Source organism: Pteropus medius, unplaced genomic scaffold, assembly GCF_902729225.1.
Source record: "Pteropus medius unplaced genomic scaffold, Ma_sr-lr_union100, whole genome shotgun sequence".
Classification (NCBI taxonomy): domain Eukaryota; kingdom Metazoa; phylum Chordata; class Mammalia; order Chiroptera; family Pteropodidae; genus Pteropus; species Pteropus medius.
In genome coordinates this window covers 5,610,326-5,625,802 of record NW_024342469.1, presented here as the reverse complement: position 1 = coordinate 5,625,802, position 15,477 = coordinate 5,610,326, and the positions used below count along the sequence as shown (strand labels likewise).

The 15,477-nt window shown below is 51.7% G+C and overlaps 1 protein-coding gene across 5 annotated transcripts; it reads left to right on the top strand.

Moving 5' to 3' along the window:
* Nucleotides 1–223: 223 nt before the first annotated feature.
* Nucleotides 224–14,671, top strand: CCDC134 (coiled-coil domain containing 134). 5 transcript variants are annotated; one of them, XM_039863325.1, is made up of 8 exons: nucleotides 268–356; nucleotides 1,608–1,728; nucleotides 1,947–2,065; nucleotides 2,937–3,058; nucleotides 3,263–3,347; nucleotides 5,123–5,304; nucleotides 5,599–5,670; nucleotides 13,311–14,671. In XM_039863325.1, the coding sequence occupies exons 3-8, from the start codon at nucleotides 1,963–1,965 to the stop codon at nucleotides 13,434–13,436; spliced, it is 690 nt and encodes a 229-aa protein (XP_039719259.1). In that variant the 5' UTR covers nucleotides 268–356; nucleotides 1,608–1,728; nucleotides 1,947–1,962; the 3' UTR covers nucleotides 13,437–14,671. The 5 variants fall into 5 exon arrangements, with proteins under 5 accessions (XP_039719258.1, XP_039719261.1, XP_039719260.1 ...); XM_039863324.1 differs by lacking the exon at nucleotides 1,608–1,728 and having other exon boundaries at nucleotides 224–356; XM_039863327.1 differs by lacking the exon at nucleotides 1,608–1,728 and having other exon boundaries at nucleotides 224–356; nucleotides 13,247–13,396.
* The last annotated feature ends 806 nt before the right edge of the window (nucleotides 14,672–15,477 follow it).

The following is a 15,477-nucleotide window of genomic DNA, read 5'->3' as shown; positions in this document are numbered from 1 at the left end:
GGTTTGCTGACGCACCCTTAAAGTTGGTGGCCGACTTAACTTCCTCCAACCGGATCTTTATCGAGCACCAGGCACCCCTACGGCGGCGCATGGTGGTTGGGATAAAACTCCACAGGACCTCCACACGAGCTGTGCCCAAGCCCGCCGGGGCGGGGCCGGAAGTGAAGTCAGCGTCGCCGGCGACGCGGCCAGCGCTCATTGGCCAGGAGCGGCGCAGTGGGCGGGGCTGCGGTCCTAGTGCTGCTGGTCGCGGTTACTGTGGGGTTCGGCGCCTGTGCTGGCTTCCCAGCGAACCCTCGAGCCGAGCCACGCGCGGAGGGCTTAGCTGCCTGCCCCTTTTCGCATCGCCTGTCCTGGTAGGTGAGGAGGGGTCGCCGGGCAGGAGGTTTCCCAGTGGGAGTGGGGCGAGCGCAGGCCTAGAACAGGCTGCAGGGGAGTGAAATTCGGGTTCCCAGTCGCCTCATCTCGTTGGAAAGGCTCATTCTCTTCTCCCGGAACCCGAAAGGCCAGCGTCCGCAAGCTCAGGGCCCACCACCACCACGCCACTCTTGCAGAATGGGTTCCTACCGGAGCTGAGAAGAGCTCAGAACGCACGGGCCAGGAGCGGGGTTGAGAGGCCAGATAAGTGGGAGTAACAGGGAAGGCAGGATCCGCCCCCACGCACTCCTTTTTCGGCTTTCTTTTCTCACTTCTTCCCTACTTCAGTCATTACCTTGCCATCTGATATTTCCCTGGCCCCAAGTTCTGCTCTAGCCTGGGTCCGGTTTTCTTGAGTCTGGAGCGTGACATTGGAAATTAGGGGATCCTGGGTGAACTTGGACTACTTTTCATTCTCTAGCTTTCAGTTATATGTGTGGTGTGTGGACGATTCTCTACATGACCTCTGTGAGATCTCACTGTCAATAACTGAGCATCTCTCCCTTGCGGCAGGTGTCCTAGTAGAACAGTCGCCCCCTCAGAGATAGCCTATGCCCATTTAGACTCTTGGTTTAGTTTGGGAATAGCTGAGTGACTGAGTCTTGGTTTCCACATTGGTAAAGTTGGGCCCCGGTCATCCGAGTTTGCGGACTTCTCTGACCACTGTATTTAAGATTGCACCCCACTGACTCCCTCTCATCTTTCTGTGCTTGTTTTACAAGTTAATTGGTTGTCTCTTACCCCTACTGAGAAAATAAGTACCGTGAGTGCAGGGAGTTTTATCTTATTCACTGCTGTACTCCCAACTTTAGAACACTGCCTAGAACATGGTAGGTACTCAATAATTGGGGAATGTTGCCTAAATAGGAACAGGTGTTCCTTGTGGTGCCTATGGTTGCAAAGTGAGTGAGCAGTATCCCTTTTACCCGAAGACAGCCCTGCCTCCCTTCCTGCCCTGCATCCCTTCTTTTCTGATGACAGAAGTCAGGGAAGAAGGGAAAGACCAGAAGTTTTACATACTCTATGACTTCTTGGGTTTCCTTGACCAGATACATTCCTAGAGAGGCCAGGATAGGAGGGTGGGTTGAGAGAGAATGATACTGACAGGCCCCTCCTTCCCCAGGCACAGTGCCTCACCCATTCCTCCCTCCTTGAAGCACGGAAGTGACCTCCTTATCCCTGTTTTACAGTGAGGAAGCTGAGGCTCAGAGAGGCTGAGCATTTTGCCTGTGGTCCCACAGTTGGAAAGAGCAAAGGCTCCAGCCCAGAGCTCCAGATGCTAATCCCTGCGCTCTAAGCATCCCTGCACTGGTGACATTTATCCCCTCCCTCCCTCCTACCATCCCATAGTCTTTATTGTGTTTCTGCTGTTCACAGACCCTGGGCTAAGGACTGGGGCTCCAGGGCTTCCCAAAGCAGGGTTCTTGGTATTTGGAGGCTATGCCATGTTGTGGGAAGTTGCCATTCACCTCACTCTATATAACACTAAGCTCTAAGTCTTACTTCCTTTCTCTGGATAACTTACCTAGCTCCAGGGTTGTGGACATGGACCTTCTTCAGTTCCTGGCCTTCCTGTTTATCCTGCTACTGTCTGGAACGGGAGTCACAGGTACCCTAAGGACCTCCCTGGACCCGAGCCTGGAGATCTGTATCCTTTGGGTTGAAGATGGGGTTAATGAACTGTGCCTGAGGAGTCTAATAAATGAGTTCTCTCTATACCCACAATCTCTTGGGGGCATTCCGGGGATGGAGCAGGCCCAGCAGAGGGGAACAAGAGAGAAAATGTAAGGTACTCTATAATTAAATCTTGATCAAGTCAGTTCTTTTTTGAGCCTCAGTTTCCCTATTATGTTAGATGGAGGAGGCAAAGCACCTCTCTCAGAGCCATGAGGGCTCTACAGATTGTACATATATGCCTAACACCTGTGGGCGAGACCCTGGGCAGAGACTCAGGCACTGGCGTCCTGGACCACCTACTCTGGGCCAGGCTTTGGGGACACAAAGATGAGTCAGGACCAGTCCCTGGCTTTGAGGCCTTCAGAAGCCTCATATTGCACTTTTGATCAATGCTCTGATGGAACATGGGAGGGGCAGGGGAGAAACACTGCTGTGCCTTTTGAACTGAGTCTTGAAAGAATAGAAACTCAGAGAAGGGTGGGGGATATCCCAGGCAGAGTGCACAGAGGAGTGGAGGTTCTGGAAATAGTGAATGGTTGTGGGAGATGGAGGGAACGCCATGGGGAGGGGAGGAGAGGGGAGGACAAGAGCCAGGTCCTTAATGGTTGTGTTCAGGCTCTTGGTTGCAGAATCCTCCGAACTGGACAAATGATACATTGCAGGATGCGTATGCTTCTCAGACAGTTTATTCCTTCCCTGGGGGTTTAGGGGGGTGGGGTGGTCTCAGGCTTGGGCATCTGTGGCCCTTGCAGATACTCATTGGTCAAGAATGGGACCTTTGGGTTGAGACCACTGAATTATCCAGGCAGGAATATTGGTGCCCGTTCCTTAACGCTGCTCAGACAAGAAGATGTTTGAGGTGAAGCGGCGGGAGCAGCTGTTGGCACTGAAAAACCTGGTCCAGCTGAATGATGTCCACCAGCAGTACAAGATCCTTGATGTCATGCTCAAGGGGCTCTTTAAGGTGCGTGCAGGCACAGGGCAGCTCATGGCAGGCCTAGTCTTTGATCTGGGCACTGAGGGATGAGTAGGAGTTACCTAAGGGGGCAGTATTCAGTTAGGGAAGGCTGCATGCTCAAAAGGTTTGAAGTAGGGTTTAGGTGAGCGGGGCTGGGGCTGGTCTGTGAAGGCCTCTGCAAAACTACTCAGCCAGGCGGGGGTCTCTCAGGTGCTGGAGGACTCCCGGACAGTGCTCATTGCTGCGGATGTGCTCCCAGATGGGCCCTTCCCCCAGGACGAGAAACTGAAGGATGGTATGGTCTTCCCACTCTCCTCCCGTCCTCCTCCCGACTATCTTGATTTTCTCTAGTTGTTTTTTCCTTCCTGTTCTTGTCACTTTTGTTCCTCTGGAAGTACCTCTTATGGCACCTTCCAAGTGTTCCTCTTTGGTGAATGGGCACTTAGTATATGGTTGTTCAAGAATTTCTGGGCTTCAGAGCCCGTCTTTGTGCCCTTGACACAAATGTATTCCTTTGTGCTTGGGGCAAGGGAACCAGGAAGGAGCCTCTGCCTGCTATCACGCCAGGGGTCCTGGCCTTTTCCACCACCCTGACCCTTCTGGTAGAGAAGGCAAGGGTTGTTCCCATTTACAGGTGAAAAAAACAACCCTGTCACAATAACTGGCCAGTGCAGGCAGTTACCAGCACTCTTTACTACTATTCTGAAAGCCCCAACTCCCTGAAGTCCTTTTTGAGTTAAGAGGGGACAAGCATGGCTAAATAAGATGAAAGAATATTCTGTGTCCCTTCATCCCCTCTTCTAAGAATTTCCAGTGGTAATTTTCCCATTAATTGGTTACCTTCTAGCAATAAAATTTTGATTACACTGAGAGAGGATGAAAAGATAAAAGTAGCTTTTAAATATTGAATGTTGGGTACTTTTACAAATATCATCTCTAATCTCCACTAACTGAGAAAGGTACTATTAGCTCCATTTTTTCAGATGAAAAAGGATAAGTGGTTTGCCTTGGCTCTGTAAACCAAACCCACCCCTGAGTTCTTTGAGGTTCAAGATTGTTCTGAAGCCCAGGTCTCCAGGCCCCACTTGCCTCAGACCCAACCTGGCATATCTTTGGAGGAGTCCGCTTGTCTCTCTGTGTGGCCCGGTCAGTGCTGGTGAGGGCTGCCTGGGCCTTACCTGCGGGACTCAAAGAGGACTGGATCCATACTTATTTTTCATGTTAGCCTGGGTCGGGGGGACCTGCCACTATGATGGACGCTAAACTCAGCCTAAAGTGACCTGTTGACTAGAGGAAGGATATTAGTGGGGAAATCAATTAAATTCTAATAAGGTCTATGGAGTCGTCAATGGTATTGTAGCAATGTTAATCTGTTGGTTTCCATCGTTGTACAGTGGTTGTGTAAGATAATAACATTTGAGGAAACCAAGTGAAGGAATTCTGTGGTGTATTATATAAATCTAAAATTATTTTTAAATAAGAACTTAAGCATTTAAAATAAAATTAGAAGAGATTTTTAAAAAACAAACCCTGATATGTGGCCCAGCTGTCCTAGCAGACCTGACCCCTCACAGATGTGGTAGTTGTGCCGACGCCAGGGTCCTGCTGTGGGCATTTGGATGACAAGTCGGGGAGGTTAGGGCCAGCAAAGCCTCCTGTGGTACATATGCCTCCATGTGCAAAATGACACCCACCCCTCTGGTCCCCACAGTAAACTAGTCTTCTAAGCTATGATGTACAGGAGAAAGAGCAGGGCCTTTGCAGTCAGACGGACCTGAGCTAGTAGCCTATATTTGTACCTCGCTAGCCCCTTGAGCCTCATTTTCTCCTGTGTAAAATGGGAACAGCAGCCACATCTCCCTCTGAAGGTGGTTTTGAGGATTCAGTGATCTGGTGTACATAAGGCCCTTAGCACATACTGCACATGGGGGCAGCAGCCTGTGGGCAGCAGGCACTGGTCCCTCCTCTGCTTGGTGGGCTTGCCTCTGTTCTCCGGCAGTTGCCTGGGGCTGGCCAGGAGGGCAGTAGGAGGGCATCTGCCCTGGCCACTCCTCAGGGTCTTCTCTCCAGCTTTCTCCCAAGTGGTGGAGAACACGGCCTTCTTCGGCGATGTGGTGCTGCGCTTCCCCAGGATCGTGCACCACTACTTTGACCGCAACTCCAACTGGAATCTCCTCATCCGCTGGGGCATCAGCTTCTGCAACCAGTCAGGCGTCTTTGACCAGGGGCCCCATTCGCCCATCCTCAGCCTGGTAAGGACTGGTGCAGAGGAGGTCTGGACCCTCTGTCTCATGGTGTGCTGTGAGCCTTGCCTCTGCCTACAGCTAGGCCTGAATGTAAGCCCTTAGTTGTGTTTCCTGTGATGAGCCTCACAGCACCTTGAGGTGTCATCTCAAGGGGTTCTGTGCTGACCTGGGTCCCTAGGGGTCATCATCTGGCCTACATCTGGCAAGCCTTGGGCGTGGGTTCCTATGCAGAGGGAGTGGCCCACGGGTGAGCAAGAGGCAGGATAAGGCAGGGGATGACTAGCGTTTCCTCATCTGCAGATGGCGCAGGAGCTGGGGATCAGCGAGAAAGACTCTGACTTCCAGAACCCATTCAAAGTAGACCGCACAGAGGTGAGCTGTGGGGATTTGTGCCTCTGCTGAGTTATAGGAAGCCAGGTCCTGCAGGGGCTCAGGTGCTTGGGGTGATGCATGCAGGATTTGGACTTGGAGCCAGACATGTCTGGGACTGGGTCCAGGAACCATCACTAGTTCACTGGTGCCTTTGGGCAAGCCACTGCCCTTGTTTTAGCCTCAGGCTGTCTGTTCATGGGAGGTGGACCCCATCTGTAGGGGGCAGTCAGAGGCTGTGAACATACCTACCTGGTGTATAATAGGCACCCCACATGAGGTGAATGACAGGGAAGGCAGGGGAGGTCAAGTCATGCTCTTCTTTGCCCTTGAGCCTCTGATCACCGAGGTGGGCTTCTGTCCTACATTTCTTCACATGCTCTCATCCTAGGGGCTCAGCATGGGCTCTGAGAGCTGGAAGCTGTTGGAAAGGATGAAAGATGGGGTCACATGAACTGGAGGAGAGGAGGGGATCAGAGGTGGCAGGGGGGCCAGAAGGGCTAGAGGATTGGACTTATCAAGTCACAGGCTCACCCTTGGTGCAGGGTGGGTGTCACGGTCCACGAGGGGTCTCAGATTTTGTACCCTCCTTGCAAGCTAACAAGCTAGCCTGCTACTGTTTCATGGTTGCCAACAGGTCAGAGACATCAGAATTTTCTACAGCGAAAGCTATGTCCAGACTGTGGGCCTGATCATGTTGGTTCCCCTTGTTCCCTGAGTCTCCCAAGGGTAACACAGGGGCCCAGGCATGCTGTGCAGACAGTGGGTTTGCATGCATCACTGCCAGGGAACACCAAGCTTGGGAAATTTACTGCTTTTATAGTGAACAGAAACAAACCTGCTCTTTGCGGAGAGATATCACCTCTACCTTCAAGGGTGCTCTCTGCAAACATAATCCTGAAAAATGGCCCAGGTACAGCATGGTCAGGTAGGGCGCTGCATTCTTGGTGTACGCAGCAGGAACATGCAGGGATGCTCAGGTCCAAGGCAGATTGCTTTCCCCACAGTCCACCTCTCAGCCCTACATGTCTTGGCTTAACTCAAATTTTTACATGAGTATACTATTCAGTTTATCTAACCGGGAGAGGCTAGGGCGAGATTTGTTCAATTTGTCTCATACTGCATTTAATTATAGGTGCCATCAACAAGACTAAGCAGCAGGATGAGCCCAGCTTGCAGTATTGATCTTGGCCATGTGCTCTAGGGTCCCAGACTCAGTCAGCTGTGATCATTGCTGAGGGGACCAGAAGGTCTTATTTTAGACAACCAGACTGTGGTCTAAGGCCAGTCTGTTATCCATTACCACCCACACAGGAGTTTAGATTGACCTACTGATCTTTGATGTTCTTGCTAGTAATTACAGGGGGCCATAGATGGCCACAGATGGACCCAGAGCAACCTTCATCCCCAGTGGAGAGATACTCTATGGCCCATTGTCTCCCACATGTTACACTTGACTTGGGACACTGCTGAACTCTGAGTTGTATAACCCCAGGCCACACAGGCATCAGGAGATGGAATTGTATTTGTCACATAGAAACAAGGTTGTACTGGCCTGTACGTCTGCACAGGGTCACTTCAGGAGCTGCCTTTGATGGCCAGGCACAACAGAATAGTTCATTACTGACCGTGCATGTCATTTTTTCTATCACATGTTTGAGAATGACACACCCAGCAGCTGGTCAGATTGTCATCTGCAGCTGCCACTTGGCTTGGGCAGACCCTAGGATTGTTTTGCCAAGTGGCAGTGCTGGATCTAAAGGACCAAGAGGATTAATCGTTCCCTTCCCTCCTGGGATCTAAGGTGTTCTCTCCTTGGATGTTAGGATTCTTGCTACAAAATCGGAATGCCATATGCCAGGACCTATAATTTCACTTTTTCTTCAATCATCCCCTACTCTCATCTAGATATATGTCCAGAAGGGTCAGATGTGAATGGGGGCAAGGGCATTTTTACAAAATTTCAGAGGCATATCATATCTCACATCATAGCCCACATGGACTACTGTAGAGGGACTTGGCAAGGAATGTACTCAACCAATTGATCATTATTTTAGTGAGCTTGAGTCCATACCATTCTGACCAGGGACTTCAGGTGGTCCAACCAGAAATAGAAAGTTGGCTTTGTGCCAGTCCACGGTGTGTTGCCAATTCTAGTACAGTGGTGCATTCCGGTGGTTGGTAATGACTCTCATCTGTGTCATGTAGCCTTGATCAGCACTTTGAATCAGGTCCATCTTATCAGAGAGAGGGCCTTGCTATGGGCATCTAAGTGAGAGACCCAGACTGTCCAGTTGTCAACCACAGTTTGTTTCCATGGTTCATGGCCCCGAAGAGGGATGGCTGTCTTTGATCTGCCAGTCTGCAGTCTTCTAAGTGACAAACCAGGTGGCTAGGACACTGACAACAGTTAGTAAAAATATAACATGCCCATCATTTGGAGTATTGTCTAGTCAAAGATGTGGGCTTTGAATTCAGATTGTTGTCTAAGTGGCCTTTATGGCAGCTAGTCTTCCAGTGTTGTCACTGGCTTCTGCTGCCCATAGACAGCTATGTCAGGGGTCCTAAAACTGCCCCCAGGTTTGATGATTCACTAGGACTCGCAGACTCTATAGTCATGTTCACAGCCATGGTTTATTACAGTGAAAGCACACAAAGCAAAGGGAAAAGGCGCATGTGTGAAGTCTGAGAGAAACCGGGCACAAGCTCCCAAGAGTCCCCTCCCAGTGAAGTCACACAGGGCATGCTTAATTACCCCAGCAACAGATGACAATATGTGTGAAAAGTTGTCTATCAGGGAAGCTCATTAAAGACTGCTGGCTGGTCACATAGGCACCTTCTGCCTAGCACATACAAAATTTGAGAACCCCCAGGACGAAAGCAGGTATTCAGCATAAAGCACATTGTTTGCACAAACAGCTCAGGCACAGGGAGCCACTTTATCATTTAGGATGGTGGGAGCCCTCTCAGAATCCAAGTTCCCAGACTCCAGCCAAGAGCTAACCTTGGAAGTAGGCGTTTCAAAGAATGACAGTCAGGTTGGCAATGTTAGCTCTTTTCTGCATAGCACCACTTGCTAGTAATTCAGCTGAACTATCAGTGGACCAGGCCTGAGTGTTTAGGGTAATCTCTGAGTAGAGTACCTTGTTGAGGCAGTGGCTTTACTTCAGGCAGCAGAGTTGGGGATATAGTTTTCCCAACTAGGGAAGCCACCACCTCTTCATGTAAAATCGAGATGACACTTTCCCCAGCGTTGCTTGCTGCAGTCACAACCCTGATAAGTACCCCGGGTAAGGAACAGTCAGGGCTGGGTCCTTGGTGTACCCAGCAGGGATGCTCAAGGCTATGGTAGATTGCCTTTCCCAAGGAGAACGTGTCCACAGGGAGGCTTTATTGCTGTGGTGCTGGCTCTCCTCACCCTGCAGGTCACAGACATCTCTTAACTGGGAGGGTGAGAGCATGCACCGCAGAGAGAGTGGGCGCCAGGGGAGATCTGGTTCAGCTGCATCGTGATGTGCTCTGCTTGGACATAATATAGCAGCAACATACTCTCCTCACTGGCTGGAGGCAGACCCAAGATTTTCCTCACTTTCGATGTCTACCACGGACCTGTCTACCCGCAGAACCCAGGCTTGCTCAGCTCCCCTCAGATGCTCCCTTTACACTGGCGAGTGTTCTGGGAGTCCTCTCCTACTTTGTACATAGCCATCGCTAGAGACAACTTGTGTCAGGCTTTGTGCTGGCTGCCGTCCCTGTCTAGATGGGGCTGGCGGCAGGGAAACACGGTCCCAATCCAGCATGATCACTGTGCCAGTGGAAGTGGTGAGCCATGGGAGCCCTGACGGGGAGCCTGACCCAGCCTCTACAGGTAGGTGGTGGAGGCTCTGGGATGAGTAAGGGTTGCCAGGTGGACCAGCTCAGGGAATATCTTCCAGACAGAGGGACTAGCTTCAACAGGGGCTCAGAGGCATAGCATATTTACTCATTAAGCATTTAATGAGCACCTACAGAATCCTGGCCACTAGAGAAACAGACCAGCCCTGCTCTCCTGGGAGTGGCATTCTTGTTGGAGGAGATAGTCAATAAAAAATATATACTATGGTAGGTGGCAATGAGGGCTATGGAGAAAAAAGCAGGGGAATGTAGTTAAGGAGTTCCTGGGTACAGTGGAGGTACAGTCGCTATTTTGCGTGACTTGGACACAGATTCTTATTGAGAAGACCTGAAGGAAATGAGGGAGCGAGTATATAATCCGGGGGGACAACATTCCAGACTGAAGGAGCAGCAAGCACAAAGGCCCTGAGGAAGCTTATTTGGAGGGGTAAGGAGTGCGAGGAGGCACGATCAGAGTTGTGGGCCAGGTCCCAAGGCCCTTGCAGGGCTTCTCAGGGGCATTGGCACTTACTCCGAGAGCAGGGTGACGGGCTCTGACTTACCCCTTTAAAGGGTCAGCCTGGCTGCTGTGTGGAGAATAGTCTGGGGACCAGGGTGGAAACGGACACTGGTGAGGCTGCTGTGCTTTTCCATTTGGGAGTGGATGGTGGCTTGAACTGGGTGACACAGTGTGGCTGGTGAGAAATGGTGAGATTCTGCTCCTGTTTCGAATGCACAGCCAATAGAGTTTGCTAAGGAAGCAGATACGGACTGAGAGAAGCATTAAGGATGACGTGAAGATTGTCGGCCTGAGCATGTGGAGGAATGGGGCTGCCATTTTCTAAAATGTGCAGACCATGGTAGGAGCAGGTTGAGGGCTGGATTGGGGATCAAGACTTTGTTTCTGGACCTGGTGAGCATCTGATTGAGGATGGCGGGGACACAGTTGGCTATAGGGCTCTAGATTTCAGGGGAGAAGTTAAAACTCAAGTTCAAATGTGAGTCATGCATACGAAGAAAATATCAAAAGCCGTGGCCACCATCACCCTGGGGGTGGTCTTGGGGCAGATAGAGAAATGGTGTGAGGACTGAGGCCTTCAATCCGGCTGCAATTAGAGGTTGGAGTCATGAATGAGGAGGAACTAGCAACCCCAAGAAGGTGCAGTCAGCACAAGAGTAGCAAACCTAAGAAAGGTGTTTCCCAGACGCCACGTGAGGAAAGTTACAGGAAGGAGTGATGGGCCTGTCAACGCTGCTGGAAGGTCAAGGAAGATGAGGCCTGAGGACTGGTCACTGGATTTTAGCAACACGGAGGCCATTAGGGATCTTAATGGAAGCTGTTTTGGTGGAGGGCTGCGGACAAAAGATTGGATTTCGAGAGAATGAGAGGAAAGGAATTGGACGCAGGAAGTACACACAGCCCTTTTGAAGAGTTTGTTTTCTAGGGGAGCAGACCGATGGAAGAGTTGGAAGAGGGTGTGGTTTTGAGGAGAATTTAGTCAGATGGGAGAGATTATGGCATGTTTGCATCTTGATGGGAATGCCCCCTTAGGGAGGAACTGATGGTGCAGGCATAGGACTGGCTGGGGTGTGGATTGCCAGGCAGCATTAAGGGCTCACTTGAGTTTAGTGTCAGGAACTTAAAGTGGGCATTAACCAGGCCTAGTGGGAAAGGGATCCTCCGGGAAAGGGATGGGCAGTGTTTCTCTTCTGCCCGAGCTAGATTTGGGCTCCCCTGCTGAGGCTGAGCCAGCTGGGGCTGAGGAACCAGGATCTTTTGACTTGCCTGTCCCCAGCCAGAGGGCATGGGGGTGGCCTGAGGGGTCTCCCAGCTCCTCATCTCTCCTAAGAGAATCAAAATTAACTCATAGGGCTAGAAGACAGAGTGTGGTGGGGGAAGCACTGTGCAGAGAGGTCGGAGGCCTGGGGGCTGGTCCCAATTGGGCCTCCCACTTGCTGTGTGACTTGAACATATCATTCACCCCCTCTGGGTCACACTTCTTTGTTTTCAGCCCATCTTCCAGATTTCATGGCTCAATCTAATGTGATAGGTAGATTACTCCACAAGGTGGAGCTCCTAGTTTGTTTTAATATCTACCTTGATCAAACATTTATCAAATCTGCCCTAAGAACGAATAAAATAGGTGTACGTTATAGCATAGCTACCTGAATTTTGAGTACTGTTGTATTTCATATTCTAACATGATTCATTCATCCACTTAAAAAATACATACTGAATGCCATCTACAAGCCAGGCAGGCCCTGTGCTAGGGGCTCATGGCCAAGTGAGCAATGTCAGACACTACCCTCCTGTCCTATTCAGTGGGGATGGCAGACACGAAGCAGGTGATCACAAGGGAGGCGTTGAGAAGGAACTGGAGGAGGCAGTTCCTACCCTCGCCAGGAGTCAGGGCAGGTCCCAGAGGGTGTGACAGTTGAGCTGGAGTTGATGTGGCAAAGAAGGCGGGGGCTGGAAAGCATTCTGGGTCTGGATCACAGCATGTACAGAGGCCTAGAAGTAGGAGAAAACGGAATCCAAGAACCAAAAGGCGGGGAGTGTGAGGGAGGAACAGAGGTGGGCAGGGTAGCCCTGCAGATGCAACTGTGTGGAACTTTACCCTTAGAGTCATAGAGAGTCATGGAAGGGATTAAGCAGGAGTATGACATGGTCACATTTGCATTTTGAAAAGATCTGGCTGCAGTGAGAATGGCTTAAGAGGGACCAAAGTAGGTGTGGTGAGACCTTGGGAGGCCGTCAGAGTCACTGGGAGAGGGGCGGGGGTGGTGATGCGGGGGTAGTGATAGAAGAGACAGAAGTGTGTGGGCTTGAGAGAGACTTAGGAGTTAAAATGAGCCAGGCCTTAATGATGGACTCTATGAAGACAGAGGGGTATCTGGTGAAGAGTGGGGGCTCTTCAGTGGCTTCCCTACTCGCCTAGACTGGGGCGCGGGGCACCACTGTTCATGAGGACAGGGACGCTGGAAGGGGACTGGGTTTTGGGGAGATAGAGCCATGCCAAGTTGGGAGCATGTTCGGGACATCCTAGTGAAGGTGCCAGGCAGGCGTTTAGTTATGGAGGTGTGAATTTGAGGAGTAACTGACCATACAGACATAACAAGTCATAGGTTTGAAGAGAGCAGAGGGAGAGGACAGGGTCTGGGGGTCATTCTGGAAGAATGCCCCCACTGAAGTCCTCATTCTCCTCCGACCCCTGCTCACCCTGTGTCCCATCTACCGGACACCACTGTCCGCCCACTGTGGAAGCCATGAACCTGGGTACCGTCATCTTCTCTTCTTCCCACCCCTTTTTCAGGGTTTGTCAATTTACAGATCAGGATCTGACCTGCCTGTTTCCTGTGCACCTCTTGCATAGACAGGATGCCTGCTATCTCTCATTCTCTCTGGCTATCCTCCCTCCACAAGAGTGGCAGCCAGGGCTTGGAGCCCATATGTGGTTATCAGGCACCTTCACCCTTGGAGAAGTCTGTTTATTGTTTCTATGATGCCTGTGCAGGCTCACACATTGGCACCTACCTGTCCCTCTGCCTGGAATGTTCTCCTTCCCTCACCCTGTTTGCTTGTCAGGCCTCTGCTGATCTTTCAGGACCCTCTCAGCAGTTGTCCCCAAGCCCATTTAATTATCTCCATGTCTGCAGTCTCCCTGTGGACAGGATCTGTGTCTAAGCAACCTTTCTGTCCCCACAGCGGCCTGGCTCAGAGTAAACTGCTGCCAGCGGACTAAATCAGACCACTCTGCTCTTGCCCTCAGTTCATTTCCAGCACCGACCCTTTCCAGAAGGCCCTGAGAGAAGAGGAGAAACGCCGTAAGAAAGAGGAGAAGCGGAAAGAGATCCGGAAAGGCCCGCGGATCTCACGATCGCAGTCCGAGTTATAGCCCTGTCGCAGCCCAGGGTCCAAGGGGCCAGGAGGAGGCAGCGTGGCTAAAGTGCAGCGGCATTGACTGGTGGCGAGAGCCAGCCCCTGTGAGGGGGAGGCCACGTTTGCTTGGCTCCCTGGAGCTGGCTCTTAGCTCCAGCTAAAGGGACTGGACGGCAGGCCAGATTTCCTCCTGGAGGGGGCTTCAAGGGGACCTTCAGAGGACATTTTGCTGCAGACCTAACCCTGTGGAGATGCTGAGAGAGGCAGGAGGAGTCCAGGGCTGAACCCTCCTGGTGGGTTAGGACTGCTGGCCGGCTGGCTGCTGCCCATCATGGGGAGGTAGCAGAACCAGGCGCTGAGCCATGTGTGGAGGTGCCACGCCTGCTGCTGACCCCACTGTGTCACTGAGCCACCTGGCACAAGTTCTAGCCCCCAACGGAGACACAATAAAAGCCAGCAAACCCTCTGGGTCAGCAAACCCTAGTTTGGGCCTCAGGTAGCTGTGAGGCCCTTTATGAGGTAGGTGGCAAGGGGCCTGGGTTGGAGGACCAGGGGCCCTCAGAGATGTAGAGAGCACCTTAGAGGATGTTCCCGTCTCATCTGGGGAGCTCCAGCCCCTGGCGGGGCAGCGAAAGAGGAGCTTGGCTTAGGTCTCAGCACTGCCCTTGACGAAGGGTCCGTGTTAGGAAGGGACCAGAAGTGTCCTGGGAGGGTATTTAATCCCAGATGACCTTTGAGCAACATGAATCTCTGTCCTCAGCTATCTGGGTACAGTCATTGAACAGCCACAGAAATAGTCAACTTGTCCTCTCTGGCAGTGCTGGGAGGCCCTCGACTTGTGTGGGTGGGGGACAGGCTGCATCTCTGCAGAAGGCTGTGCTTTGTAATGGCCAGGCTGCTCCAAGCTGGATTGGTCAGAGAGTGAGCTCCCCAGCTCAGGAGGTATGCAAGCAGAAGTCCTGTGTGGGCAGCTGCCCTTTAGTCATGATCTTCCCGGGCAGAGGAGGGAGAGGCTTTGGTGGGAATTCTAGCTCTGTCTGTGACTTTGCCAAGCCAGAGTCTGTCTGCCTCTTAAAAGAGGAGAGATATAATCATCCCAGGAACAGCTCCGCCCCACCCCCCCACCCCCCACCATGACAGAGCCCAAGGGAGACCAGACTTGTCTCAGCCCATCAGACTTGCTGAGCAACCCTGGCCCACCCCTTCTCTGTTTGTGGCTTCACTGGCAAAATAAATTTGATAATGTCCGAACTGCTTGCCCAGCCCTGAACTTCTTCTCGGAGGCTGGGGCCTGGCTTCTCAGGGACAGGACCGGACCCTCCTCTGATAGTGTCTTTGTCCCATAGATTTGCTGAGCACCCACTGTATGCACAGCCAAGAAAGGGACCAGTCTTACCTGTTTTCACCTCTTTCCTGTCTGACACTTCTGTCCTCCTAGGCTCTTCCTTCCATACCTTCAGCCTCTCCGTCTTGGTTGATAACTTCCTCTCCTCTTTCAAATGGTCCCAAGTTTTCCCATCTGACACCTTCAGAAAAACAAACAGTGCCAACCTGCTCTCCCCCTCTCTCCTTCCCTGTGGTGCATTGTTGACTGTTGTGGTCACTTGTTCTCAGAACTCCTCCACCTTGAGTGTTACTGCAGGCAGTCTGCCCAGCTCCCCTGCTGCACGCTGTAAAGGCCTCAGAGTACTGTTTGTTCAGCTTTCTTGCCCCTAGGATTCAGTAAAGTGACGGAAATGCCACCAACCAGATGCACCAGCCTGTGAATGGTGCTGGTATAGGCAGTGGCCACAGATACCGGGGACAGCAGGCAGGGTTGGGGGGAGTTCCTAGTGGCCAGACCCGCTCCAGGGGTGCGCAGCACTGGAAACAGTGATGTTTTCAGCGGTGTTTTCAGCATGGTTTTGGATATTCCTGTCTGTCGAATTTCCAGGCCCAATCTGAGGCACCCCTACAGTCTGCGAGCTCCCCTATAGTCTGGGAGCTCCCCATTATGCTCTAAAGCAGGGTTTCTTACATTTGGGGCCAGATAATTCGTTATGTATGTGAGGAGGGCT